The following is a 27,768-nucleotide window of genomic DNA, read 5'->3' on the forward strand; positions in this document are numbered from 1 at the left end:
GTGTCAGGATTGGCGATTCGATTCGAGTCGGGTCGGGTCGGAAAGGCAGCGCCGCTGCGAGCGGCCCCGGGTGGGAGGCAGACTCTGACCCTGACACCCGCACCCTCCGAGAGGGAGAAGGAACTGCCGGCGACGCTGCGGGGGCGGGGGCCCGGAGGGCGGGGCGAGGAGGGGGCGGCGCAGCTGCGGCGGCTGCCGGAGTCGGCTGCTGAGCGCGAGCCGCGGGGGGCCGGCGGAGGGGAGCTGAGGCGGGCAGGCGGGGGAAGCGTCATGGACTCGGCGGCGGCTGCTCCGGCAGCGGCCGCGGCGGCCGAGGGGATGGCGACGGGCGGCGGCGCTGTCGGGAGCCGCTCCGCCACTAGGTGAAGGGGCTGGTGGGGCGAGCCTGCGGGCGGGTCGGGCGGGCTCGGCTGTCCCCGGGCGCTGCTGCTGCCGTTGCCGCTGCTGCCTCCCAGCGGAGGGGAGGAGAAGGAGACGGCGGCGGCTGCGGCGCCGGCAGCCGACACACAGCAGTCGGGGAGCCGCTGGAAGGGGCGAGCCGGGCCTCCGTCTGTCCGTCTGGGTGTCTGTCTGGGCGCGGCGGCCGGGCTGCCCTCTCGGGGGTTTCTCGTCGTCGCGGGGTTTCACCCCCTCCTTCCTTCCTCTGCGTCCCCCGCATACCCTCCTTCTCTTCTCCCACCGTTTTCTGGTCTCTGACCATTCTGTCAAAACTGCCGCCGGGGCTCGCCCTCCCCCCGCCCCCGCTCCACGTCCGCGGGGGACGACGCTCGCTGCCCGCCTTCTGAGCCTCTAGCTGGGGGCCGCGGAGGCGCCGGGGGGAGGCCGCGGCCGCCGCTGGAGGAGGAGGAGGAGGAGGAGGAGGAGGAAGGCTGGGCTTTAAAAGGGAGCGCCCGGGGAGACCATGAAGAAATTCAACATCAGGAAGGTGCTGGACGGCCTGACAGCCGGCTCGTCGTCGTTGTCGTCGTCCTCGCAGCAGCAGCAGCAGCAGCAGCAGCCGCCTGGAAGTCGGGAGAACGAAGTGCAGGAGACGCTCCAGTCCGAGCACTTCCAGCTGTGCAAGGTGACTGACCCGAGGGGGCGGCCCGGCCGGCCCGGCGTGTGGGCAGTGCCCCCAAGGGGAGGCTTGGGCACGGGTCTGGCCTTGCGCAGCGGGGAGCCCGAGGACTCCCTTCTCCGGCCGCGCTCCAGAGTTTCCTTGTCTGTCTTTCCCTCCCCTCCCCCCTCTCCTCTTCTTCTCTTCTCCTCGCCCTCTCTCCTCTTCCTCTCTCCTCTCTAGCACTAACTCTCTCTTTCTCGATCTAGCCCTCTTTTTCTTTTTCTCTCGTTCTCTCTGGGTCTCTCTTGCACCCACTTTCCTTTTCTCTCTCGCTTTCTGTCACTCCCTTATTCTCTCAATCTCTTCCACCACTCCCCCCCTCATGTCTTTATGTATCTGTCTATGTATCTTTATGTATCTATGCATCTTTCTATCTAACCGTCTATCCACCTATCTATCTCTGTATTTAATTTATCTAATTGTTCATCTGTCTACTTATCCATATCTAAATTTGTTTTTCTCTACTAATCTATCCATCTCTCTATTCATCTTTCTGTCTAATCACCTCTCTATCTAATCACCCCCCTCCTCTCCCGCTTAGAGGATTCCCTCTCCCTCCTCCCTCCCATATCTATTGGACCCTAGAAAACACTTTGTGATTAAAAGCCTTTTAGGAGACTATTTCCCCCAACTTCTTTACCGAGAACTCTCCCGACCCTTCCTTAATGCAACAGTGATTCCAAGATTGCCTCATTTATAATGCTGACCATTAAGTTGGTATTTGGAAGCAGCAGTTGCAATAACCTGGAATGGTTTTATGTGTATGTGTGTTTGTATTTAAAGCATAATGCATAACCATAAAACCCTTGTGGCCTCCTTTGGAAATAACTTCTAATGAAGATTGGTTAACATACAGCCAGACTTAATTAGCAAATTTGGCATTCACCTGTGCCTTGCATTTTCTTTTTTAAAATGTTCTGCGGATGACTTCTAACTTGAATTTATGGATCCTTTTTGGTGGTGTGGGTGTAAAAAGTTAATATTGGGACTCTTTCCTGTAGTGGTGTCATAATCACACGCCAAAGTCCTTAAGTTCAGGAAGGATGATGCAGCAGATTAGTTCCTTGTTCAATGAGACATGCAAATTAATTTGCATATTGACATTTTTTGTCGTCTGAAATAAACTCATGCCTTCATATAGACAGACTATTTTGAGGATGTACAAATATACCTTTAGCGTTATTACTCTGTCTTTATTATGGACTTAATAAAAGCAACATCATAATTAGATGTACTTGTGTTGAGTTCTGCCATTCCCTTGAAAAATGTTGAAGTAAAAGGTGATTGCTTTGTTTTAGCCCAAGTATGCCTGACACTATTTCTCCAGAAAAGGCATTCTGTATATAGTAGAGTACGCAGTTTTAAAACAATATGGAAGAAAGTTAAATACAGCTTTAAAATAGACTTGTACATAGATTTTGGTAGCCAGTACCTAGATAGTCTAAGGAGAAAAATTGTTGATGATGACTTTCATTTTGCTTTGGAAAAACAGGCTTTCCCCTTAAAAACTCCTGCGGATACTTCTCTTGTCTTTTCTGTAGATTCATCCTTTGCCTTAAACACATTCTAAGTATCATATTTATTTGTCTCTAAGTCTCCCCACCCCCCATTAGCTATTTAGATGGTGGAGTGAGGGAATTGTGTTCTTCTGTGTTTTGTATTCTTAGCACCTAGCACAGTGCTTTGCCTAAGGGAGATACTTAATGTTGGAAATGAATAAGCCTTTTCCACATTAGTCTCACCCATTAATTTGTTTAAAATAAATATTCTCCTGTTAGGGTTTAAGGTTGCAAACTAATAATCACATAGAAACATCATTGTTGAAGGAGTGGTTTGAGATAATACATTTTAAACATTTTCCTAAAATAGAGTAGTAGTGCTTTTTAGAAAACAGGCTCCTGGGAGAGAGAAAAAGTGTCTCTTTTTTCTATTATAGAACTCGATTTGACTAAGAAAGATGGAACTTGTTCTTCAATGTCTCTTTAATAACTTTAATGTCTTCATTTGCAGTTGAGTATTTGATTAGAAGTTTTCAGTCTTCTTTTATATGTGCAAAAGTTGCCCCATGATTTAAATTACAGGCATTTTTTTTTGCCACTCCAAAAAGAAGATATCCAAAGGGAAGATGTTCAAGGGGACAACATTTGAGGCATTACACTGAAATCACAATTTCACATATTGTTGCTTTTTTGCCAGTCTTGAACAACTTCTGTTTCTGAACATGAATAGGTGTTCTGGACAGTAATGTTTGTGTTTTGTTTTTTTTAAATAGATTTCATATCCTCTTCTAATATGTGATAATGAATCCTCCTTCTCCCCCTTTTTTTGTTTGTCCTTTATTGCTGTTGATTTCATCACTTCCTCATCCCAAGACTGTTCGCCATGGATTCCCCTACCAACCCTCAGCCTTGGCTTTTGATCCTGTGCAGAAGATCCTGGCAGTTGGAACTCAGACTGGTGCTTTAAGACTGTATCCTTTCATTTTAAGTTTTAAAATTTGACCTTATTCTGTCTAACTTTTCTCTAACTGCATCTGAGCAATTAGAGTTGCCTCCTGTTAAATTCAGAAAGTGAAAATCAGGTGTTTAATAGAGGGAGAAGGGAGGGTTGTACTAACCTTGGTGATTGCTCTTAGTCTAGGATTATGTGTATCTTGCTGATCTTGATGTTTTCATTCGTAGGTTTATAGTTTTTATTCACGTACACAAGGTTAAGGTTGAGTAGTTTTCAGCTTTCTTTGAAAAGAGTTAGAAGTTTAAGAAGTGAAGTGGAAATAGTTTAATAGCATTTGTTTGTAAAGTTATGGTTCAACACATATTTTAAACCATTGAAGGAGTTAAGTTTGAAGAATTTCTATTTATTAAATAAAGGAATAAAATCTTCATATTTTCATTAGTTTCCTAAGTATTGTATGTATTAGTGTAATATCATGGTGTACTAAATATTAAGAGAGAGAGAGAGAGAGAGAGAGAGAGAGAGAGAGAGAGAGACTTAGAGTTCATTTCTTGACACTTGACACTTTCTAGCTGATAAATTTAAACCTCTCTGAAGTCTCCTTTTCTCTAGGAATGACAGTGCCTGAAGTTTTTATCTTACAAGGTGGTTGATTGTGATCAAATGTAGTATATGTAAAATTCTTTGCAAATATTAAGGAACTACATTATACATTGACTGTTGTTAAATATTAAAGTATAATGCTATCTTAAATGAATCTGGGATTTGAAAATTGGTTTATTAAAAGGTGATATTCCAACTCTTGTCAATTTGAAGTCATCCCATTGTAATTAATATGGAATGCTGAGGGCTAAAAAAACAAAACAATTTTGCCTTGAAAAGGCCCTTCTAAATGCTTATTATATTCTGTAAAAATTAGTATATAAAAAATATTTAATCTAGTTAGTTGTTTTGAAAAGGAAAAAACTGCCACAGAAAAGAAATATATTGCATTGCTAATAGTTCATCCAAAGAAAGATAAAATATCGTTATTTGGTAAAATTTTTCCAAACTCCTTCCTGTCTTTTTTGAAGATTACATTTTATAGAAAATAATTATTTCTATTCAGAATTTCTTCTGATTTGAGTTATCTAGAAAGACAGTTTTCATTTTCAAATATTTGTCTTAGGTATTTATCTTTATACTATATTATTATACTATGTATTATTAATAACTGTATCAATTAATAACGCAGATACATTTATTGTCAAAATTTACCTTTAGCTCAAGCTCAATCATTTGTGTATTATACAAATGATAGTAAAATAGCTTTTTTCCTATCCAATGCTAGATAGTATGATATTAATGGAATGTGAAAAGGCACTAGTACAAGCAATAATAATCATCTCATTAAACAAAGTTATTTACTTTTTGTTGTTTGGGGTTTGTCTGGTTTTAGCTTTAGGAGAAGCACTAAACAGCAATCAAGATATAATTTAAATTTCATTTATGGTTAATTTTAACATCTTAAAATGTAGGCAGTAACATCTTCCAATTTTCTTGGCATGTTTTCTATGACTGCACTGAATAAGGTGTGCTATTCATAGTACCACTATAGTAGTTAGTCCATAGATATTATAATATTTAAGGATAAGTCCACAGTCTCACTATACTAGATCTACTTTCATAAAACACTTGGATTATTTGTTTAAACAACAGACTGTGTATCTCAATATCAGTGCAAAAGCTACTTTTGCTTGAAATTTCTAAATAATTTAGGGTGCAGTACTTGGTCTCAATTATCTAAATAATTTTATATCTGACATTGAAGAATGTTCCTGATAAGGAATTCCTTTTTTGTCTTTTGAAATTAAGGAGAGATAACAACTGAAAGCTTATTCTTTGGGCATCAGAGAGTATCGATGATATTATAGCACTTGGTATAGTGATTTCAGTTGTGCATTGTTATATTCCAGCTATTTAAGGCATGCAGCTTTTTTTTTTACTAGAACATATTTACTAAAGTTTAATTAAATCAGATGTTTGAAAGGGTATTTTTCTGTTCTTTTTCTAATGACCAATTTTTTTGTGTGACTTTTTTTTGTTTCTTTGAATTAATACTGGATTTTTTTCTTGAAAGATTCTTGAATTTCATAAGTAGTTTTGTCCTTTTATTAAAGTAGTGTGATTACAAGTGAATGTTACTTATGAATTTGTATCAAAACATCAAATCCTGATTGAGTTACAAAGTAATTTCTTCCTTGTACATTTGAAGGTATATAAGATGTTCCAAAACTTAGCACAGTTTCAGATAGCTTAAAACTGCACTAAGGCTTTTGGGACACCCTCTCTATGTATTTTAAGGGTATTTACTACTTAGGCTCAGAGGTTGAGGTGGGGGAGAGTAGAGGAAAGGGAACCTGCAGATATAGTTCTTACTAAGTGTACATGAAAAAATGAAGATAAGGCATTTGTGCAATTATAAGACAATTGGGGAGTATTGTGAGTTTGTACACTATTTTTAACTGGAATATATCTAGTATATAGGAAGAGTTATGCCATAATCGTTGTTGTTGTTTCTTTAAGAGGACCATGATGTCAGGAACGTGATGTCATGATTTGCAAGTGAATTTGATTTAAGCGAGGAAGGGCTGTGCCAAGTTACCAACCTCACTTTCTTCTCAGGAGCCATTTGGGTCCAGTTTCAAGACATAGATCTGGACAACTGAAATGGCCCTAGATTCAGTAAGAGATGTTGGCCTCATTAAGCTAAGATCTGAGGTCTCATTTTGTCTGATGTAATGCCCATTTAGTGATTAAGGCTAGGTAAGAAATGAAGCAGAGAATGGCCTCTTTTACCCAGTCAAAAAAAGGAAAAAAATATCAACCTGGTAGGGGAGTCCCTTAGGGTTTCTGACCCGAACAGAAACAATTGCTATTTACATTCACTCTGAACCATCCGGGTACCCAAAACTAGGATCCAAATTGGGCTGGGACCTGAGGTTAGCCTATCTTTGAGAGCTAGAGTGATTTCACTTCAAGGCATAGTCCCTAAGAAAGAAATCTAGCCTGTAAAGCCCAGGATCAAAATTTACATTTCTTTGGGCAGAGCACCCCCAGGTAAGGGTGTAATATCTTTTGTGGACTGAAGAAGAGGAGGGAAGGAAAAAAGGAAGGAAGTGGGCCTTAAAGGGCAAAACTGGATAATAAATAAGAAAAATAGACCTTTTCAAAAGGAAGAAAGACCATTCTGGGTCTTCATATCAGTCTTATTGAGTATTTTATAGAAAGGATTTCTTTTCAAATATGGATTGGACTAGATGGCCATTGAGATTGCTTTCAAGTCTGAAATGCTGAGAACTAATTGGCTTTATGTTAAAATATGCCACTAAAGTGCTACTTTGATACCCAAAACTTTATGTTACAGTGAAAAGAATACGATTTCTGGAGGCTAAGGACCCTAGTTCAAGTTTTTCCTCTGCTACTTATTACCTTTATGACCTTGGGCAAGTTACAACCTTTTTGGACCTCTGATTTCTTAATCCATGAAGTGAGTGTGTCGATCTAAATGGCTTCTTAAGTTCTCTTTCAGCTCTGGTTTTATGTACCTATGAGCCTAGACATATTGTGTCTCTTATTGGAAGAGCTTAGATAAATTTGAGAGGCCAATCACCAGGATATGAGCTCTTGGAGGATTTTTTTTCTTTAACCACAACAACTCATGACCACCTATAGCATCATTAGAAGGTATATCTTTGCCAATAAAATAATGAACTTTTGCAGTATTGCAGTAATTTATGAATTTGGTTTGTTAAAAAAAATGACAACAGGATATAGTTTTTTAGATATGTAAATATATCATCATTATTTCTCGATCTCTTATGTAACCTAACGGCTCAATTTACTATGTTTATATAGATCCTTTTATTGAGTGTCTTAAAAGGTTTTATTGTGTGATATTGTGTCCATTTCATAACTGAAGAACAGCTAATGGCATAGCTGGAAATCTCTTAGAAATCCATCAACTGTACAAAGATTATATTTATGAAATATTAAATTTCTGATTAATTTGTAAAATTATAACAGTTGCCAAATGAGAATATTTTAATATTTTCTTGACATTAATTTCTCTACGTTTTTTCCTTTCATTAGGACTGCTTTCTTGTGATATCTTTTCTTCTAGCTATATTAATCCTGTATTAATTATAATGTCTTTATACTGAGAAAACATTTATTAATTTCATACTATGTGCTAGTCACTGCAGATTCAAAGAAAAAAACGGTCCTTGCCCTTGAACTTATATTCTACTTGGTGTGATGGAAGTGTGCTGGAGTACAGCCAGTTTATAAACACATAATAATATGAGGAGGGAGCAGGCTCTAAACTGAAAGTAAGAAGGTGAGGTTTTCTAAAATGGTATGAGGAGGAAGGATTGCATTCTAAGCATGGGGTCTATGCAAGATATGGTGATGGGAGTAGAATATAGAGTTTAGAGAATAGCTAGTAGGATTGCATGACTAAAACATGGTTTATGAAGGAAGGAGTAATTTAATAACAAAGTAGAAAGACAGTTTGAGGACAAGTTGAATTGCTTCAAATGGGAGATTAAGGATTTTGTATTTTATCTTAGAGGAAACACAGTGCCATTCATGGTTTTTGGGCTAGAGTGAGATGTGGTCACATCTCTGTTTTAGGAATGTTAGGTTGGCAGTTGTGTGAAGGATGGATTGCAGAAGGAAGAGACTTGAGTCAAGAGATGAAGATATTGTGGTAGTCCAAGCAAGAAATGGTGAGTGTCTAAACTAGATTGTGGTATGAATGGGAGAAGTGGACAGATGCGAGGGATTTAAATTGGTTAGATTTAATAACTTATTAAATATAGATAAGAGATAAAAATGGCTGAGGTTGTGAGCCTGGCTGATTTACTATGACGTGGTGGTTGTTATTTGTCTTTTTTTTTTTTTTTCAAAGAGGACCAATGAAAATGATGTCTTCACTCCTAGGTGCATTGTGTTGGATTTAAGTGAGGCAGAGTTACATGAGGTCAGTCATCGAATTCCAGTGGCAGGATTTAGAAGATAATAATTGGATAGGTAGTAGGAGTATCCAAAGAGCAGCTGTCCCACTCAAGTGAGGGAGGTTGATGTAGCAAGAACAGGGCATAGATGTCAGTATAAAAGGGTCCAGAGAGATAAAGTACAGTGAACTCTGAGAAAATGCCATTTCATTTAGCAGTTGAGATTCCTGGTAATCTTAGAGAAAGAAAGGTTTCATTTGAGTGGTAGTGTTGGAAATTAGATTGCAGGGTTAGAAAAAGTTGAGAGGAGGGAATGGAGACAATGAATACAAAAAAACTCTTCTGAGGAATGTGACTGTGAAAGAGAAAAGAATTACAAAATTTGAGATTTGGAAGGCCCCTGATTGGTTCTCTAGTCCAAGCCATACATGAAAGAATTTCCTGCTGTGACATGCCAGACAAGTAGTTGTCCATCCTGTGTTTGGAGGACTTCAAAGAAGGACAGCCCACCCTTTCCAGAAGCAGCCCATTCCACTTTTGGAGGCCTCTGTTAGGAAGATTGGGTGGGTGGGTGGGGTGAGGTTGTGTGTGTGTTGGGTTTTTTTCCCCATATCAAGCTTAAGTTTACCTCTTTGCAACTTCCACCTGTTGCTTCTCATTCTGGAACCAAAGAGAACAAATCTAATTCTTCCTCAACTTTAAAATCCTTCATAAAGCCCTTCATATACCTCATACACTTGAAGATAGTTATCATGTCCCCTTTCATATTCTCTTTTCCAGGTAGTTCTTTCAGCTGATCTTTATAGGACATGTATTCAAAGTTTTTTACCATCCTGTTTGCTATTCTCAAAGCTCTCTAGCTTATCAATATCAACTTTTTGGGTTGCTGATTCATTGAGCTTTCAGTTCATTAAAATTCCTAGATCTTTTTCAGAATTGCTATTCAACCATACTTCCTACATCTTAGACTTAATGAAGGTTTTTTTTTTTTTTAATCCAAGTGATATGGGACAGATATCTCAAAGGATACTGGGGTCAAAAGAAAGATTTTTTTTTTTTTAAATCTTTAGAGCTCTGGGCAGGATTTTAGAGTGTAGGAAAAACAGATTGATAATGGGTAAAAAGATAAGAGATTGATGTCAGGGAAGAAGAATGTTTGAAGGTTAAAATCTTCAAAGAAGTGAGAGGGTATCTAATTAAATATACAAGGTGAAGGAGTCACTTCTTTCTGAAAGGTCAGGGTAAAGGAGAAGAAACTAGGGAATGATGTTGAGGGTTTTGAGGTATAGCATATCAAAAAAAAAGTTCACAGTGAACTACTTTTCTTTGTAAAACAGGAAGCATGGTTCTGTGCTGAGAGGAAATGGTGGGTATAGGGGCATTGAAAAAAAGAGATGGGGTTTGTGATAGTCATGTTGCCTTGACTTTCATCTGTAGCATGCAGGTATCAACGAGCAGAAGCAGACATAGTGAATTGTAGGGTGTTAATACAGCATTGAGGTTTGGCAAACTTTGAGCATCAAATGGAATGAGATGGTAAGGGAGTCAAGATAGAGTTTAATGTGTATAGTAGAACTGGTCAACCATAGGATCAAGACTAAAAGTGGGAAGGAAGGAGATTGAGGCTAGAGGTGAGGTGATATAGTTTTAGAAAACAGGAGAAGATTGGGGGGGATTAGAAGTCATACTGAGGATGAAGAATAGGTTTAGCTGAAATAGAGGTGGAAGGACTAGGAGACTGAGACCAGAAGAGGAATTTTAGAGTTCTGGATCATGGAGATACTTACCCGTTGGTTAATAGCTATTACATTTCATTAAGTACTTACTAAGAGCCAGCTGCTTATTAAATGGAAGAGATACAAAGACAAAAATATGAACCATTCTTTGCTTCTGAGGAACCTACATTCTACCATAATAACTGGTAATAATGAAATTGAAGATATGATCATCCCTAAGAGTTGCTGGGGATGCTAAAGATGTAGGTTATGGGAATTGAGGAAAATTAAATGAATTGGGGATACAGGGTTTTGGAGGGTTCATCTAAACTTACATCAGTATGAGGGTGGGCATTGGGAGTGGAGTGGGGAAGTTGAGGAAGAATCTGAGTCAGATCCTGATGTCTTTGAGAAAAGAGGAAGAATGATCTTAGGACTGATGGAAGATTGAGATAGGAATTTGGATTATGTAATATTAGATTATTAGACAAATGAATGTGTAAATGGGTCAAGTGCTGGGGATACAAATATAAAAGACTACCTGCTCTTGACCTCAGCATTCTAATAGAGGGAAACAACATATTAGGAAGCTTCAGCTACAAGTCAGATGGAAATGTCCAGTAGTCCTTAATTGTGATGACAAGGCAGATGGTTATGCCTCTTTTTTGTGTCCTTTAATAGAACCTTATCAGTTTTTGCTGTGAACTTCTTTGTTTTCCTAAGCCTGAGTGAACTGACATTAGCCCCATAGTCTTAATTCTGAAATGTTGTAGGATAAGGCATGCCTTGAATACACTCAGCAAGTGGAGCACTTAGTTCTGTAATCTCTGAGTTAATAATATTGGAGATGTTTTTGAGGACTATTCAAAGTCGAAGTACCTTAAATAAAATAAAAGCAGTATTGCTGGATTTATTTCATAATGTCTATAGAGTAGAAATGATGAAAATCTGAGTACTTTAATGTTTTAGCATATTTATTGAATTCATATATGGAAACATTAAAAACATCATAAAATGCATGTTTAAATCCTAAATTTCTTGGCTTCAGAAGAGGATTTGAAAGTGTTTTGGTTGAAAATAAAGGAAATAGCAATTATCATTTGCACATGCATAAAATCAAGAGGGTTTTGGTGAAATAAAATTTCATGATTGCCTCTGATATCTTTAGATTCTCCCTAATATCAGAAGAACCCCAAGCTAGTTCATATTGTATGTAACCATATGCAGTATATTGGAGGGTGTTGAAGGTATCTTCAGAAAGCTCTAGTAATAAATTTTCTTCCCTTCCCCTTTCCCTTTAACCATGTCTGGCTAGTAGTCAGTTTTCATAGATTTAGATAGTGAATTCATTTAAGTTTTTAAATTACACAAATATTATTAGATAAATGTAGCATTTGTCTGATGGTCTCTTGGTTTGTTTTTATGGAATATAAAAATTCAGTTCAATAGTGGTACTTCAATTTGATATGGAATCTGTTCTTTGTTTTGAATTGCAGTATACTATAGCCTTAAGCTTTTGAAGATGACTATAGCATAGGAGTTTTTTGTTGTCTTTTGTGAAGGCTAGAAAGAAATAAATGACTCCTCCCCTTACAGTCTAGTTAGGTATATGAGATATAATAATATCAAATAGTTGCAGAATTCAGGGCAACAGAAGACTGCAGAAAATCTTAAAGGGACATAATCTTGCTGGGATTAAAAAGGCTTCACAGAATAGGGAGCTTTCAAGGAAGTGTTAGGATTATGATTGCCTAAGAGGTTAGAGGTAGGGAGGGCAGTCTAGACAGGGTTATTAGAAATAATTGATTAGGTTTATTAGATATTGTAAGAAGAATTGGAGTTGGAAATCTTAGACAGGAGAAGGGAGTTGAAGGATTCTATGATTTTTCATAATAAAATATAATTAATTGAATGGCTAAATACCAACCTGAAATCAATATAGCAGTCAAGAGCAATTTATGATTTAAATGGGAGAATGTTATAAATGCAGTGTTTTCTAATGACCAGTAGGTTTGTGGTGTAGAATGATGTGACTTTAGGGCAAATAATTTATCATTTTGAGGGCTTCCATTTACTTATATGTAAATTGAGACAGTTGAACTAGATGATCTCTAAAGTTTCTTTTACCTCTAAAATTCTGTTATTTGGAATAGTAGAAAAGAAAGACCTGAGGAAAAGATACTTCATGGTCATTCATGAGATGGTGAAAGTCTAAGTTTAGACACTGGTAATGGGAATGGAGAAGCAACAGATCAGAAAGCACTTGATTGTAGAGTGTGAAAAATAGTTGTGGATAATGTGAAGGTTAGGAGACAGGAAAAATGGAAGAGAAAAAGTGATGATGTTGGGGAGATGAAGTTGGTTTGAGAAGAAAAAATTTGTTTTAAACATTCTGAATTTGAACTTTGATTAAGGCATCATGGTGCAGTGGAAACTGCACCGGATTTGTTGTCAAGACCTCCGTTCAAATTGCAGTACCACTTCTTGCCTATGGGACTGTATGAAACTCATTTAGCCTCCGAGGGCCTCAGTTTCTTTATCTATGAAAAAAGGAGGTTGGATAAGATGAACTTTGAGCTTCTGGTTTTTTAAATTTATAATGCTACTGGAGTGGAAATGCCCTGTAGGCAAATACGGGACTGGAGTTTTTATTAGGCATCAGATCGAAGCTGGTGAGAAAAGGGCTGTCATTCCAATTTTTTAAAAAAGTACCACTACTCTCCTAATCCTTAGCTTTTTAAGGGTAGCATGAATAAAAGGAAAGCTCCATTTTCATTAAAGGCGAATCTCCTGAGTTATGTAGCTAAATCCTACCTTATTTCCTAGCTTTCTTAATTTTTAAGTAGATAAATTTCACTTAAATAATATTTAAAAACAATTATTACATTTATTTCAGGTATGTAGTTGATGTACATGTTATTGAGCAAAATTGAATTGTAAACAAATATAAAAATATCAGGGCAAGCATTATCAAATAACATCTTATATTAGTGTTATCATCATATTAATGAAATTGGTAAAGAAGGTTCATAGAAGAGGTCTATAGATTATGACTTTCTTTTTAACCAAACAGAAACTCTTGATAGCACTATAATGGCAATACGTAAAGAAACACAAGAGAATGGGACATATTTTTACTACTATTTTTCCAGAGTTACTGGTTTGCATTTAAGTAAGAAGGTTAACAGTGCAGGTATGTGTTTTGGCCAACTTCAGCTTTGGCTTATATGAACAGAAGTTAAAGAGAAGAAAGGAAGTCATCCATTTAATCCTTTTTATGTTTGTAGAAGCTTTGTACCTTTTACTTTGATTTAGTGAACAAATAGATAATACTCTTAAAAGAAAGAGGGACTTCCTCTCACATTTTCACCACCCTCTTCTTCCCCTACCCCCTCAGCTTTTAATCAGTAGTTTACCCCACCATTGTAAATAGCATTTCTGTTTTTACAGCTACTATTTAATGTATTTTTTACTTAGGCTCATTCAGATTAAAAAGTACTATATCATGAAATAGAGTGATATGTACAAAAGGCTTTGAGTAGGGGTTGTCCTTTTTGGTTAGAGGACAAAGGCCCATTTTATTGAGCTTATAATTTTTCTTATAATTTTACATGTGAATGCTAATCTGGTTTAGGTGGTGGGGAGAGTTTCTGTCAGGGAACAAAATTTGTAATATTCAAAAATATTTATCCCTGATGTCTCTTTAATATTTGAATGTTTCCATCTGTGTACTTTCTCCTGTTTGGGGGTTTGAGACTGTTCTCTCTTGGTTCCTCCTACCTGTTTGACCACCTTTTCTCAGCTTCTTTTGTTAAATCTTTATCCACATCATGCCCATTAACTGGGGATATCCCAAAGTTCTTTTTTCCTTTTATATTATCTCACTTGATAATTTCATCAGCTCCCATGGATTAAATTGTCATCTCTTTGCAGATGATTTCCAATTTATTTATTCATCCTTAGTTTCCTCAGCTCCAGGCCCATGTTCATCACCCTGTTGGACATTTTAAACTGGATGGCATAGTGATGATAACTGAACTCATGGGAACTGAGCTCACTGAGAAAGGTGATAGAGATAGAAGAGGGCCACGATAGAGTCTTGCAGTATTCCTGTAGCTAAAAAAATGGCACGATTCAGCAAAGAAAACAGCAGTGGTGGCTACACAGATAGAACCAAGGAAGAGCAGCACTATGAAAATCCAGAAGGAGATAATATCCAGAAAGGACATCAGAAAATTAGTGTGCTCCATTTTTTTCTATATTATATTGAAAGGATATTAACTAGTACTTCATGACTTATAAAATACTTTATAGAAATTTACCATCTTTGGAGACAGTCTGTTCTATTTTCTGTTGCCTGTGCTTATGAAGAATTTTTTTCTTATGTTGAGCTTTAAATTTATCTCCCTGCATGAAACATAGTAAGTGATTAATAAATTCTTTTTAACTGACTTGTAGGACAGTGTGATCCTTCATTTATTTGACAACTCTTTAAATACTTGAAAGCTGCTATTTGCTTTTTAGAAGTTGGAATATCCTAAGATCTTTCAACAAAAGGCATTGTTTGCATGGTTTTAAATGTCTTTATTGCCTTGATTACTCTCTTTTGAATGTTCTCTAGTTTATCAATATCTCCCCTGCTTTCATGCATAGTAAGAGGACAAAGTATTTAAATAACATTAAAGGTAAATGTATAGTCTACAACAAATTAGGACTCTTTTAGTTAAACTGCTTTTTCTATCTGGTACCACAATTTGTTGTTTAAAGTAGCAAAAACAATCTCTGTTTAATGATTATTGTTTCCATTTAAAAATTCGTAGTAATGAAAATAGTTGTTCTCATAATTCTAATTTTTAATCCTTAGAACAGTGCTATGAGGTATACTTTTTTTCTTTTGGGAGATTCGGGATTTCATTAGTGTAGGGAATTGGGGACTCTACATGTTTTCTTGCCAATTTAAACTGTTTTGTAACTTAAAAGCCTTCAAGTTATCTAGGATATTGATGTCTAAATCAAACAAGAAATGAGTGGGTGGGGTGGCATACATAAGGATCCCTGCAGGCCTCATAATGACTTAGAAAACAACGTATCGCTGTTATCTATGATTTGTTGTATTTTTGTTAATTTTGTTAAATATTTCTCAATTATATTTTAATCTGGTTTGGGAGCCTCTTGAGATTGTTGTGAGCCACACGTGGCCTGCAGATAATCTATTTCACATCTCTGGTCTAGGACACTGAAGGATTAAATGATTTGTTCTGTCATTGAAAGAATTTGAACCAACTTCTGAGCTAGATTTTCTATTCACTATAACATATTACCCCTCATGACTGTCAATGACCTGTGTAGATAGACAAGTATTATTAGTCCTATTTTATATAATGAGAAAACTGGGCTAAGGGGAAATTAAGTGATTTGTTGATGTTCCATAGCTACTTACTTAGGTAGCATTTAGGATTTGAAGCCAGTTGTTTAACTTGAAATTAGTATTTTTCCCTCTATACTACACTTGTGTTAATAAGACTAATTTTTTTTTTTGAAACCTGTAATCATTAAAGTGTATGGATTGGGAAAATGCTCCTAAAAGTTATCTAGCACTTCATTCTTTAATTGTACTTCATTTAAATCTGTTCCTAATTCATAAAATGATTTAAAAACCTGCCTCCCAATGCTAATGAAGGCCTCTTTTTGTGAGAATTTGATATATCTAACTTAAATTTTCTCTGCTTTAATTTAACTCATTTTAAATTTTCTTAAACTTTTTTTCTCTGGTGAAAAGAGGTGCTAATTGTTAATTTCTATGAAATTATGTTGAATGTAAGCTACTTGGAAGTACAGTGTCTTATTCCTATTTATTTACATCCCTAGAGCCTAGTGTATTTCTTGGCATATAGTGAATGCTTAGTGGTAAATGCTTTGTGATGGATTTTAATTTATATGAAGATTTATTACTTAACACCTTTCATTTATTGTGGCTCAGTAGCCCATTGGTTTAGTCTTATTTTATGTTATCCACAGTCTTAAATGTCTGATCACAAATATTGATTTCTATGTGGTTTTCTCATGAAATCTTGAAATTTGTTTAGGTGTGTATTCTTTGCCAACTTAGCCCCAGAGGATAGTTGAGAACGCATACATCCCTTTGTTAGTTACAGAGCTAATAGGGAGGGGAAGGAGTAACTCTGAGAATGTGGAAGATTACGTACACTATCACATGTTTGATGTGTTCTTTTGCTGAACTGTTTTTCTTTTAAAATTTGTTTCACAAGAGAAATGTGGAAATGCAAGTGAGATATATACATATGTATATGTATATATACATACACACATGCATATAAAAGCTAAACATAATACAATACAACAAGTACTCTCTTTGGAGTCAGGGTTCTGACTTCAGATACCATCTACCTGTTTGACCTTGGATCAAGTTACTTAATACTGCTTTGCCGCAGTTTCCTCATTTATAAAATGAGGATGTTAGACTATGTTGCTGCTGAGGTCCCTTCCAGCTCTAGATCTATTATTGTTTGAATTTTGTTTTTGATAAGAATATATTTAATGAGTTTCAGGTGCCATTTTAATAACATTGTGTATAGAAATTAAAGTTCATTGTTAATTTTCTTAGGGAATAACAACTCATGATTGAATGTCTTAATAAAAATTGGCTTTCTGGTAGTCAGGATGAAATTAAAGTTTTCTTCATGAATAGATGACAAGAGTTGTCATCTGACACTTGTAAGGGACAATATAGTTTTAAATGAGACAGATCTTCAGAATGAAAGATTATCATGTCATATGTGGAGGAAAGAAACCATAGTGGCCATTGTGAAATTAATATAGGAATTAAATATTTAAAGACTTGTATAGCCAATTATTAATGACTAAATATATTTAATGAGGATTATGCAAAATAGTTATGTGTGTGTTAATTAAGACAACTTTGGTTATACATGCTTGTGTGTGTGCTTGGGGGAAATTTATTGATGATTTTGCCATTGACTCTTTCAGAAGTTATTTGAGCAGAAATTGTTAGTGTTAAGACACAAATTCCAAGGAAGGAGATAAGAGCCTTCTATAATGATTCTTTGTTTCATGTGAAGAATAATTGTTGGGTTAGGAATTTTTTTCTGTTCTTAGTAGTTTTGAGAGACTTCATGGTATTAGTGTATTAATACTAACATATTGATGTGCTTAGTTTTGTCTGCTTTCATATTATATAATTGATTATTATTTGGAACAGTTCTTATTAATATATTAATTTTGTCTCCATATACAGTTAAACTTTTTAACTCAATTTTGTTATCTTAATTTTACAAAATCACTACTTTTGTCTTATTTTGTTTTAAAAAATTTATTTTGTAAACCTAGTATAAGTTTTTGAAAATATTTTTGCCTGTAAGTATTTATTTTAAAAGAACAGCTTTGAATTTTAAATATCTATGGAAATCCTTTCTCCCAATACCCTTCTTCACACTACCAATTGCGCAATCTAGTTCTAGATATGTTCTAAGGAGACAAGCTGAAATGATAACAATTGTAGAGAATATGTAAAAATTTCTGAGTCATTCCATTATTAGCAATAGATTTGTGGCAAATTGACTTCTAATAAACTCATACAAAGGTTTTCCTTTTGAGAAAAAAATTCATATTTTTCTTTACTTTTTTGCCCTCAGCAATTAATACTGATGTATATGCAAAAACTATTTTCATGGTGGCCTTTTTGAAAATAATTATCAGAAGTTCAATACCAGATTGCCAAATATTTTGTGAAATAATCTTTCTTGTGAAATTTCTTCTCACATTTACCTTCAATTTCCTTCTTTTTTCCAGTTTTGCTTAGAATAAGAATGTTTCTTATAGTCAGGAACTGGCAGCAGATGTACTTTAAAAATAGGTTTAATAGTTACCAACTATGCTTATATTCCCTAAGATAGACAGTATAAAAAGGTATCCTGGATAGTTTGGTTTTGGTGCTCAGGCTCTTTACTACTTGCTTCCATTGATTTTCTCTAAAATAGTTACTTTATAAAAGACAAACTCATGAGGTATATAGCTATTGCTTTATCTCTTTTTGATAATTTGTTGTTTGGATGTAGGTATCTCTCTGGAGCAACCCTTTTTTTTTTAAACTTCTAAAATGCTAAAATCTTATATTTCTTACCCATTATAGGTCATAGTCCCTAAAGTTCAGGGACTGTATGGTTTTAAAATTTCTGTTACCTCCTGCATTTAGCAAAAGGCCTTGCTTGTATTGTAGTAGATGCATGATAAATGTTTGCTTGATTTGAACTGTTGAATAACTGTTGTGGGAAATATGCTATAAAACAGTATTTAATAATCAAGGAATTACAGAGAAGCTGCAAGTTTGTTAATTGTAACTGTGTGCATATCCAGGTGAATATGTTTGTATGGTACTTGAGTGTAAATGATATTTGTTCTAGAGTTAATAAGTACTATGTTTTGTTTTTCTTTCATTACTATAGACTAATAATTCTTATTTCCCATCATTGTCCTTCCAAATATGTGGACTTGCTTGATTTTTAAAGGCATTCTGGGTTAGGTTGTCTGTGGTAGAGAATGATGAATTCTGCCCTTTCTTTAAAATACATAATCTTTTCTTGTAATGGCAGTGACTCTGCTTTTTCACAGCAGTGCCTTGCCAAAGGTGTCTATAAATCCAGTGGCATCAGCCATCTCAATATTTTTGTGCTAAATTGATTTCCTTTTAGGGTATTTTTTTCCCCTTTTGAAAAGGGTAAAAAGGATAAAAGGTATTCAGTTTCATTTCATTTTTTATAGTTTTTATACTGTGATATTGTTTTAAAAAATATGTTGGTTTATCTAAGAATGGAAATTATATTTGTATGCTTTTGATAGAATCTATGGCTATGTATTTTTTATAATGCTTTCCATAGAATCTTACTTTGATGCCTCATCATCATGTGAGGATGACCCTGGGTAACCTTGAAGGCTATACCGGTGGAGTGTAAGCTCTGGCAGGTTCTGTCATTCTCATTGACTTTGAGAATGACAACAGACTATTTTCTGAGGATTAGTCCAGTGAAGTACAGAGAAGCTCATTACCACTAGGCTGGTCAGTTGATAAATCTTTTGGCCATGGGCACCCCTGAAACAAAGAAAAATGCAAAACACCATGCAGTGCTGGGAAGTACCCTTCTACTTCAGTAGTGACAGCTGCAAAGTGGAGGAAAACGTAACAAGGTATTAAGTATCAAACTGTATTTAATTTAACTAAGAATCATTTGTAATAACTTTAATTTTGATGCCCTTAAGTGGAAGATCTTCATCCATTGATGAAGTGGATGGAGTTGCTGAATTAAATCAGTCTTTACATTCTTACTATATACAAAAATGGAAAAAAGAAAGTTGCAGGTAAATGGGAGAATTAATCACAAGGAACATTATTTCATGAAATATCTGGTAATCTAGTATTACAATTCTGATAAGTACTTGCAAAAATGTCGCCATGGAATTGTAGAGGGAAAAAAGGTAAGAGAAATTTTCAAACTTGATAAGACCCTCCAAATTAAGTCATAATTTGATGACTTAAGCGCACAGATGAGAAAATATAAGGATGCGAAAGACATTTTAGGAAAGCAAAGTTTAGGAAAAAGGAATGAGAGAGACCAAAAACTTGAAGATTACAGAGAAGCCTTAAACCTTAACAGCATGATACTTTTTTTAGGAAAAAGAATTGGTAGGCCATATTTGTAACAGTGTAGTGATTACTCATGCTAATGAAATAATAGTCATTGAATGAAATCATGCATTCACAAATACTTCATTTATGTAGCTCTGAGTAAGGAAACTCCTTTACTAATTCAAATCAGCAAGTATTTTGTAACTTACGGTTATCAGACATTGAAAAATTAAGTGATTTTACCTGGATTTATGCAGCCAATGCCTGCTAGAGGTTAGACTTGAACCTAAATCTCCACTCTCAATTCAGCTCTTTATCCACATAAAGTATATTAAATTAAAGTGTGCTACAAAGTATATTAAATTGCTTTTTAGCCTTGTGTACTTAATGATAAATAATTTCAACTGATTTGTCAGAGCAAAGATTAGAATCAGTAAAAAGCAAGAAGAAAGAATAAAAAGATTTGGCATATAATTGAAATTGTGCAATATAAAACTATTTTAATAGACATTCAGCATTAAGAAATGGAAAGAAAATGTTAGAAATAACATCGATAGCGATTATAATAATTTTGTACAAATGTTTAACCACAGTAAATCTGTTGCCACAACAAGAAGTCCAAAAGAGCCAGGAAGGTATCTTAGCAAACATGTGACTTATAGCTATGGCAGCCAAAGGCTATGCCACTTAAGATTATACATACATTCTTATGAAGTTTTTGATGGATGATTACAAGCAGTATTGTTTCATTTAGTAGAGAGAAGTTATGGAGTATAAAACTAGTTTAAAGAAAGCTTGGTATGAGATCTAACTAGGCAGTCATGCAAAGGGCATTACTCAAAGATGAAAATGTAGGGACAAAAAATAGAAGAAAATTGCAAAAGACTTATAAGAATTACTAATGCAAACTGTTTTCATCATTAGCAATAATGGAACTAACATACATAGTCCAGCATAAATGTCACAATTCTGGATGTTTTTATGTAGGAGTTAGAAATGGCACCCTGAACAGGAATAGAAAAAGCAGTTGTAATGTATGTAAAGGAGATACATCCCAGAGCAAATTGATGATGGCATTAGTGTATCAAATCACAAGATAACAGAAGGGAAGATAATATAAGCATGGGGAAAAAAAGATCTCTGGCCATATCAATATTCCCCAGAAAGACAGCTAAGAAAATCACAATAACTACTGGTCTGTTTGCCTTCTGTCCAAATATATCAGATGTTTATTCTAGTCATTTGTACGTGAAATGAGGGAATTTTCATTGAGGATACTAGTAGGGCACAAGCAGGTTTTTACAAACTATATCCCATAATGGACCATGTCTTTACTCTTTCATAATTGATGTAGAGATTATAAGATTCAACTATATAATTGTTGATTTTGAAAAAGCATTTGATTTGATAGAACAATAAAGATTCTTTTCCACCGGTATATCTCTCATTGATACATTAGTATCATTTAAGATTATTTGAAAGGTATGACAAGAGAAATAATCTTATTCAGTGACTTTCTGCTCATAAATAATCTGGCAAAATAGAGAGATGGAGATGTATACCCACCAACGCTATTGATCACTGTGATAGGAGAGATTCAGAACAAAATCTAAGTTGTAGAGTGATTCTCTTTGGATAGTAGGAGTCTCCAGATATTCCTGCTTACAGATGACACCATGCTCACTGAATCAAACTCCAGGACATTGCAGAGCCCTCCTAGAAGAGATATGTAATCACTCATGAGTGTGACTTTAATATCCATCCGCACAGGAAATGTTAAATGGGATGAAGAATGAATTTGGATAGAAAACCTATTGACTTATCCATCAAAATGTACATCTGGTACGGATAGTACAAATAGAATTAGTTGGGCCCAGAATAAAACAAGAGAAAACAGTCTGGATTGCCTTTAGGACATTTCAAAACTTCTTTGACAATTCCAAAGTTCTTTTGATAACCTTAAATTTCTTGTAAAAACAAAGGCCTTTCTTTCAAATACCAACTGTCTCTTGGTAGTGTGATGATGTCAACAAGCCATGAAATACTATAGTTTCTGAAAATTAAAGATGAATAATCCACAGATAGTAATGGAGAGGTGAACATAAGGGAGGTAATCAGACTGCTATATATAATCACTGAGGACCTGGAATAAAAGATGTCATCAAGAAATTATGATAAGAGAAAAAGCTGAGTTGATAATATGGCAAGGGAATATTGGTATAGCCAGAGGCACCCAACCCTTAATCTTTTCCTATGTATTAGGTAAATCCCCTAGGAACTTTTGGGTGGATGTGAGTCTCACAGGATGGGAAGGCATGCATGGGCTGTGATCTGTATCTGTTGGAGAAACACCTAATGTGACATCATAGAATAGTAATATGAGTTAATTTATTTTAAAGTGTATTGATGACAAATCTTCACCTTTAAAGAACTAATGATGATAAATATAATTAAAGTCTAAGTTCTCATTTCTTTTTTTGTCTCCCAATTTCTTTTTTTAAATATTTAGTGTTTTGTTTTTCCCTATTACATGTAAAAAGAATTTTTAACAATTCATTTTTAAAACTTTGAATTCCAAATTTTCTCTTTTCCTCGCTCTGCACCCCACCCCCATTGAGAAGGTAGGCAATTCCATAGAGGGTATACCTCTGTAGTCATGCACAACATTCATAACAGTCATGTTGTGAAAGAAAATATAGACAATAAAAAAAATTTCAAGAACAATAAAGTAAAAAAAAATATGCTTCAGTCTGTATTCAGACACCAACAGTTGTTTCTCTGGGGATGGAGAGCATTTTTCATCCTAAGTCCTTCAGAGTTGTCTTGAATCATTGTATTGCAAAGAATATTGAAGTCATAACATTGCTGTTACTTTGTATATAGTACATTTCACTTTGCATCAGCTTATGCAAGTCTTTCCAGGTTTTTCTGAGAACATCCTGATCATCATTTCTTATAGTATAATAGCATTTTGTCATAATCACATACCACAACTTTTCATCCATTCCTCAATTGGTGGGCACCTTCTCAACTTCTAATTCTTTACCCCCAGAAAAGAGCTGCTATAAATGTTTTTGTACACATAGATCTTTTTCCTTTTTTAAAAATCTTTCTGAGGATACAAACCTAGTAGTGGAATTACTAGGTCAATGGATATGCAGAGTTTTATAGCCCTTTGGGCATAGTTCCAAATTGCTCTACAGAATGGTTGAATCAGTTCACAACTCTGCCAGTGCATTAATGTCTCATTTTCCCCACCTTCCTTCCAACATTTGTCATTTGCCTTTTCTGTCCTACTAGCCAATCTGATAGATAGAAGGTAGTACCTCAAATTGTTTTAGTTATTATTTCCTCTAACCAATAGTGAGAGTATTTTTTCATGACTGTAGATAGCTTTGATTACTTCATCTGAAAATTGATCATATCTTTTGATCATTTATCAATCAGGGATTGGCTCTTATTTTCATAAATTTGACTCAGTTCTCTATATTTGAGAAATGAGGCCTTTATCAGAGAAACTTCAAAATGTTTTCACCATTACTATTGCCAGTTTCCCCATTCATTCTATTCTCCCCTTTCATCCTGTCCCTCCCCAAAAGTGTTTTGCTTCTGACTACTCCTCCCTCAATATGCCCTCACTTCTATTACTCCCCCACCACCTTTTCTCTTATTCCCTTCTCCTCATACCTTCCAGTTGAGTGTGTATATTATTCCCTCTTTGAGTCGTTTCTCTTTGCCCTGGGACTGCCACCCAGGACCTGGATCGGAGTATCGGCAAAGCAACAGAGTTCTGCCTCAGTGCTAGCAAAAAGGCACCTATTATCTCCTGACCAGTTGTTCAACCCCTTCACTATCTGTGGACTGAGAGTTCTGGAAACAGCTGCTGCTGCTGAGGTTTATTTAGGCACTCCCAAGGCCTGCTCCTGGTTTGCTGGGGTCAGGGCTGTGCTGGTATGGCCTGCCATGTACTGTGCTTCCACTCTTGTGTGGACCTTTTCTGCTGACCTTCTAAATTGTCTTTGGTATCTGTGGTTTGGAAGGTTTGGAAACTGCCATAGCTCCCAGTGATTCAGTCACCCGAGGTCTGCTCCAGCTTTACTGAGTTCTGGTCTGCATTGGACTGTGCTCCTCTCTCACCCTGATGCAATAGACCTTTCCTGTTGATCTTCCAAGTTGTCTTAGACTGAAAATTTGTTTCACCCCATGTTTTTGTGGATTCTGCCACTCTAGAATTTGGTTAGAGTATACATGTCATGATTTTGTCTTTTATAAGGACTTGGTAAGCATTTAAGTAGCATCTAAGTATAAACTAATAACTGATTACTAATAATGAGTTTTTAAATGTATCAAAAGTGTTAATACTTTAGCATTCAATAATATAGTGGTAAGAACCTAAATGTAACAGAAATAAATGAACAGGAAGCAGAGCCAAGATGGCAGAGTAAAGGCAGGGACTCTCCTGAACTCCCCCACAAACCCCTTTAAAATGGGTTTTACCTTTAAAATGACTCTGCACAGCATTTGGATTACCCCTGGTTGCAGATGTTGTGAAAGAGATTCTTGGTCAAGTGTGGGTGGGGCAAGGTGGGCTTTGTAGTCTCCTCTAGCTTTGGCTAAATTAGTTCTGAGGGTTTTTTGGATTTTTTTGGAATCTTTATTGTGGCAATTAATTTACAGCAGTTAAATTTCTTTAACAATGGTGTTATTTAGATGAATATCTTTGTGAATAGTTGATTTTTAATAAATGCATGTTTTTGTTTCCTATTCTTCATAATCTAAAGTTAGTTTTAAATTGGTCAGGTTGAGTATTTTGTAATTGCATGCAATTATCTTATCCTATCCTTAACATGGAGACAGTGAGCTCTTTTAAAATTATATTTTGATAACTAAATTTTCATATAATCAGCTTCCTTTATAATCATAAATATTTTGTTTTGAGTATTTTAAAACATTATTCTCAGGATGGATCCATATATAGTTTCACTATACTACCAAATGGGTCCATAACATCCCTGAATTTCTAGGTGGTCTATCTGTACATAGCTGATTTGGAATTGACTTCAACATTAGTAGCCAGTCATTTCCTATTTTTTTAAAGATATAACTAGTTTCATTTTTGTATGTGATATTGGCTGTTGCTTGCCATTGTCTAGCAACTTTCTGTACTCTAATTGAAAAAAAATAATCACAATATATATGAGACTTTTTTACAAGTCCTTGTCGTCTTCCATTTCAAAATACTGAAGGAAGGAAAAAAGGAAAGAAACAAATATTTATTAAGCACCTACTTTATGCCTGGCACTGTGCTAAGCTCTTTATACTTTGTTTAATTATCATAACCACTCTGTTAGGTAGCCATATATTTTTTAATCTTGTTTTTGGTCATCCATTCTTCTGCCTGCGTTTTGCAGTAAAGTCACTAATATATTGATTCAGATAATTTTTGTCATAAAATTGTCATACACTGGGATAGTATGTACTAGTACTAATATAGTACTAATATATTTGAATGTTATTTAAATTTCTTGCTACTGGGGAAAATATCAATATAAATTCTTCATTACTCAGTAATCATGCAATTCATTATTTTGTAACTTTCTACACTATCTTGATTTGAGTTTGATCTTAAACATTATTAAATTTTCTACCTTAATTATAAACCATCATTCTTTTAGATTTAAAATTCATTCATTAATCCTTCTAGCTCCATTCAAGTTTTTGTAGTTGATTTCCCCTGACACTTCACCCCAGAGTAGGTTTGTAAACTGCACTGAAGGAAAAGAAGCATAATTAGAGTTAAATTTCTAATATATTTGTATTTATCTATTAAGATATAATGCCTAAACTTAGTTTTTCTTAATTATAAGTCTTTGTTACCTTAATAAGTAGCACTAGCTTTAAGCTAAATCTGTGAGCCTAAAAAAAAAAAAAAAAACCTTGCCCCTTAAATATGTTCTGGGTTAGACAGGAAGGCATTTTATTTAGGAAGTAAAGTAACTTTTACCCTTTTTAATGGGTTTAAAGTCTGAAACTTTTGAATGGTGACTCTTCAGGTAGCTATTTGATTTACCTTTTCTAGCATCTTTTTCATCCTCTGGCAGAAACTCTTACAAAAAAGCAGTTTTTTTATGTAGCTATGTCTAATAAGATTTTTACTGTTGAACAGAACTTTTTTTTCTGATAGCATTGAAGAAATGTTACAAATTGTCTTAAATTCTTTTTACACTTGTAGTTCACATATTTAGCAGTGTGGATGTAACTTAGGTTCGGGGATAGGCTGAAGGAGTAGTTATTTAGAAGAGGAATAAAGTAATAGGGATATACCTGAAAGGATTCAAGGAGTATCTGAAACCCAAAGTCCTGTGTTCATTAATTTGGATTGCTTTGTTTATAAATTTTAACAAAGGATATTAAGAAGCACATTTTATTCAACATGCTGATGAAATTTGTGAGAAATTTCAAGGACCCTTTTTGGGGGTTGCGTTTTTCCATCAGCCCCATCAGTTTCAGTCGTGTTCAACTCTTTCTGACTCCATTTGGGATTTTCTTGGCCAAGACACTGAAGTGGTTTGGCATTTCCTTCTATGTCCCATTTTACAGATGAGGAAACTTAGGTAAACAGGGTGACTTGCCCAGCATCACATAACTATTAAGTGCCTGAAGTCAGTTTGAACTCATGAAGATGAATCTTCCTGAATGCACTCTATCTAACTGCCCTTTAATTTCTTAACAAAAGAAAATTTACTAATTAGTTGAATATACAATAAATAATCAATAATCTAAATCGTATAGTTTACTGCATTAATAGGTAACTAAAATATGTATCTCAAGCTATTTTTGTATATCTTTTGTCATCTTCTCAACAAAAGCTCCTTAATGGCGTTAATCACAGCTTTGGTCGTCCAGGAGTGGAATGTTATTGCCAGCATGACAGTGGTGCTGCAGTAATCCAGCTCCAGTTCCTGATTAATGAGGTTAGTGAATTACTTTAATCTCTTAGTAGTTTGAAAATCATTGATACATATTTTTCTTCTGGTTTCTAGATTATGGAGAACAGTCAAAATTCATTTGCAATTCATTTATTAGTCATAGGATCATAGAGTAAGAGGTGGAAAAGAATATGAGTATCTTGGCCAGCCCCTACATTTTGCTGAGGTCCAGGGAACTTGTAACTTGCTCAAGATTACACAGGTAGTAAGGAGTCAGAGCTGGGATTCAAGCCCAGGTTCTCTGATTTCAGAGCCAATGCCTGTTTCCATTACACTACGCTTTGTGAAAATGAACTTAGTTATAATGTAAATGAAATTTAATTAATGTTGGTTATCTAAGTTTAACATACTTTAATAAATTCCTTCAAAGTATGGGCAGATATGGAATAGAAAATTTAATGAATAATTTTCACAGAAATAGGGTTTTGATTTTGAAGTTGTGGTCAACTTGTAAATTAAAGAAAAAGGGTATTCCACATGCAGCAGAGCTGTGGTTTTATCATCTCCCAGTAATCAGTTGACATGTCTGGGACTTGGTTTCCTCATCTACTAAATGAGAGCATTGGACAAAATCTATAATAGTAATTGACAAATACATAGCTTCTTAAAGTTTGTTGGCAATATTTATAACAATCCTTTAGGAAAAGTTATAGGTATTATTATCCCCATCTTATAGGTGAAGAAGCTGAAACTCAGAAGTAACTGACTTGTCTATGGTTATATATTTAATAAGTGTTAAGAGTAAGAACCCCATTCTTTCTTGACTATAGGTCTAGTACCTTCCCACTGTGTCTTAATATCTCTCTTAGATGATCTCTAAGGTCCTGTTCAACTCCATGATTCTCTGGATCTA

General features: G+C 35.6%; 1 protein-coding gene across 5 annotated transcripts in view; it reads left to right on the plus strand.

The window, feature by feature from the left end:
- Positions 1-504: 504 nt before the first annotated feature.
- The window catches only part of STXBP5 (syntaxin binding protein 5), a 214,530-nt gene continuing 187,266 nt past the window's right edge, over positions 505-27,768 (plus strand). For 2 of the 5 annotated variants that reach the window (XM_072643665.1, XM_072643662.1), the window contains exons 1-3: positions 505-1,063; positions 3,472-3,569; positions 26,819-26,900. In XM_072643665.1, the coding sequence (XP_072499766.1) occupies positions 902-1,063; positions 3,472-3,569; positions 26,819-26,900 (342 nt within the window). In that variant the 5' untranslated portion in view covers positions 505-901. The remainder of the gene's footprint in view (positions 1,064-3,471; positions 3,570-26,818; positions 26,901-27,768) is intronic. The other 3 variants (XM_072643661.1, XM_072643664.1, XM_072643663.1) reach the window with 3 other exon arrangements.

The sequence above is a fragment of the Notamacropus eugenii genome, chromosome 2 (assembly GCF_028372415.1).
Source record: "Notamacropus eugenii isolate mMacEug1 chromosome 2, mMacEug1.pri_v2, whole genome shotgun sequence".
Taxonomy (NCBI): domain Eukaryota; kingdom Metazoa; phylum Chordata; class Mammalia; order Diprotodontia; family Macropodidae; genus Notamacropus; species Notamacropus eugenii.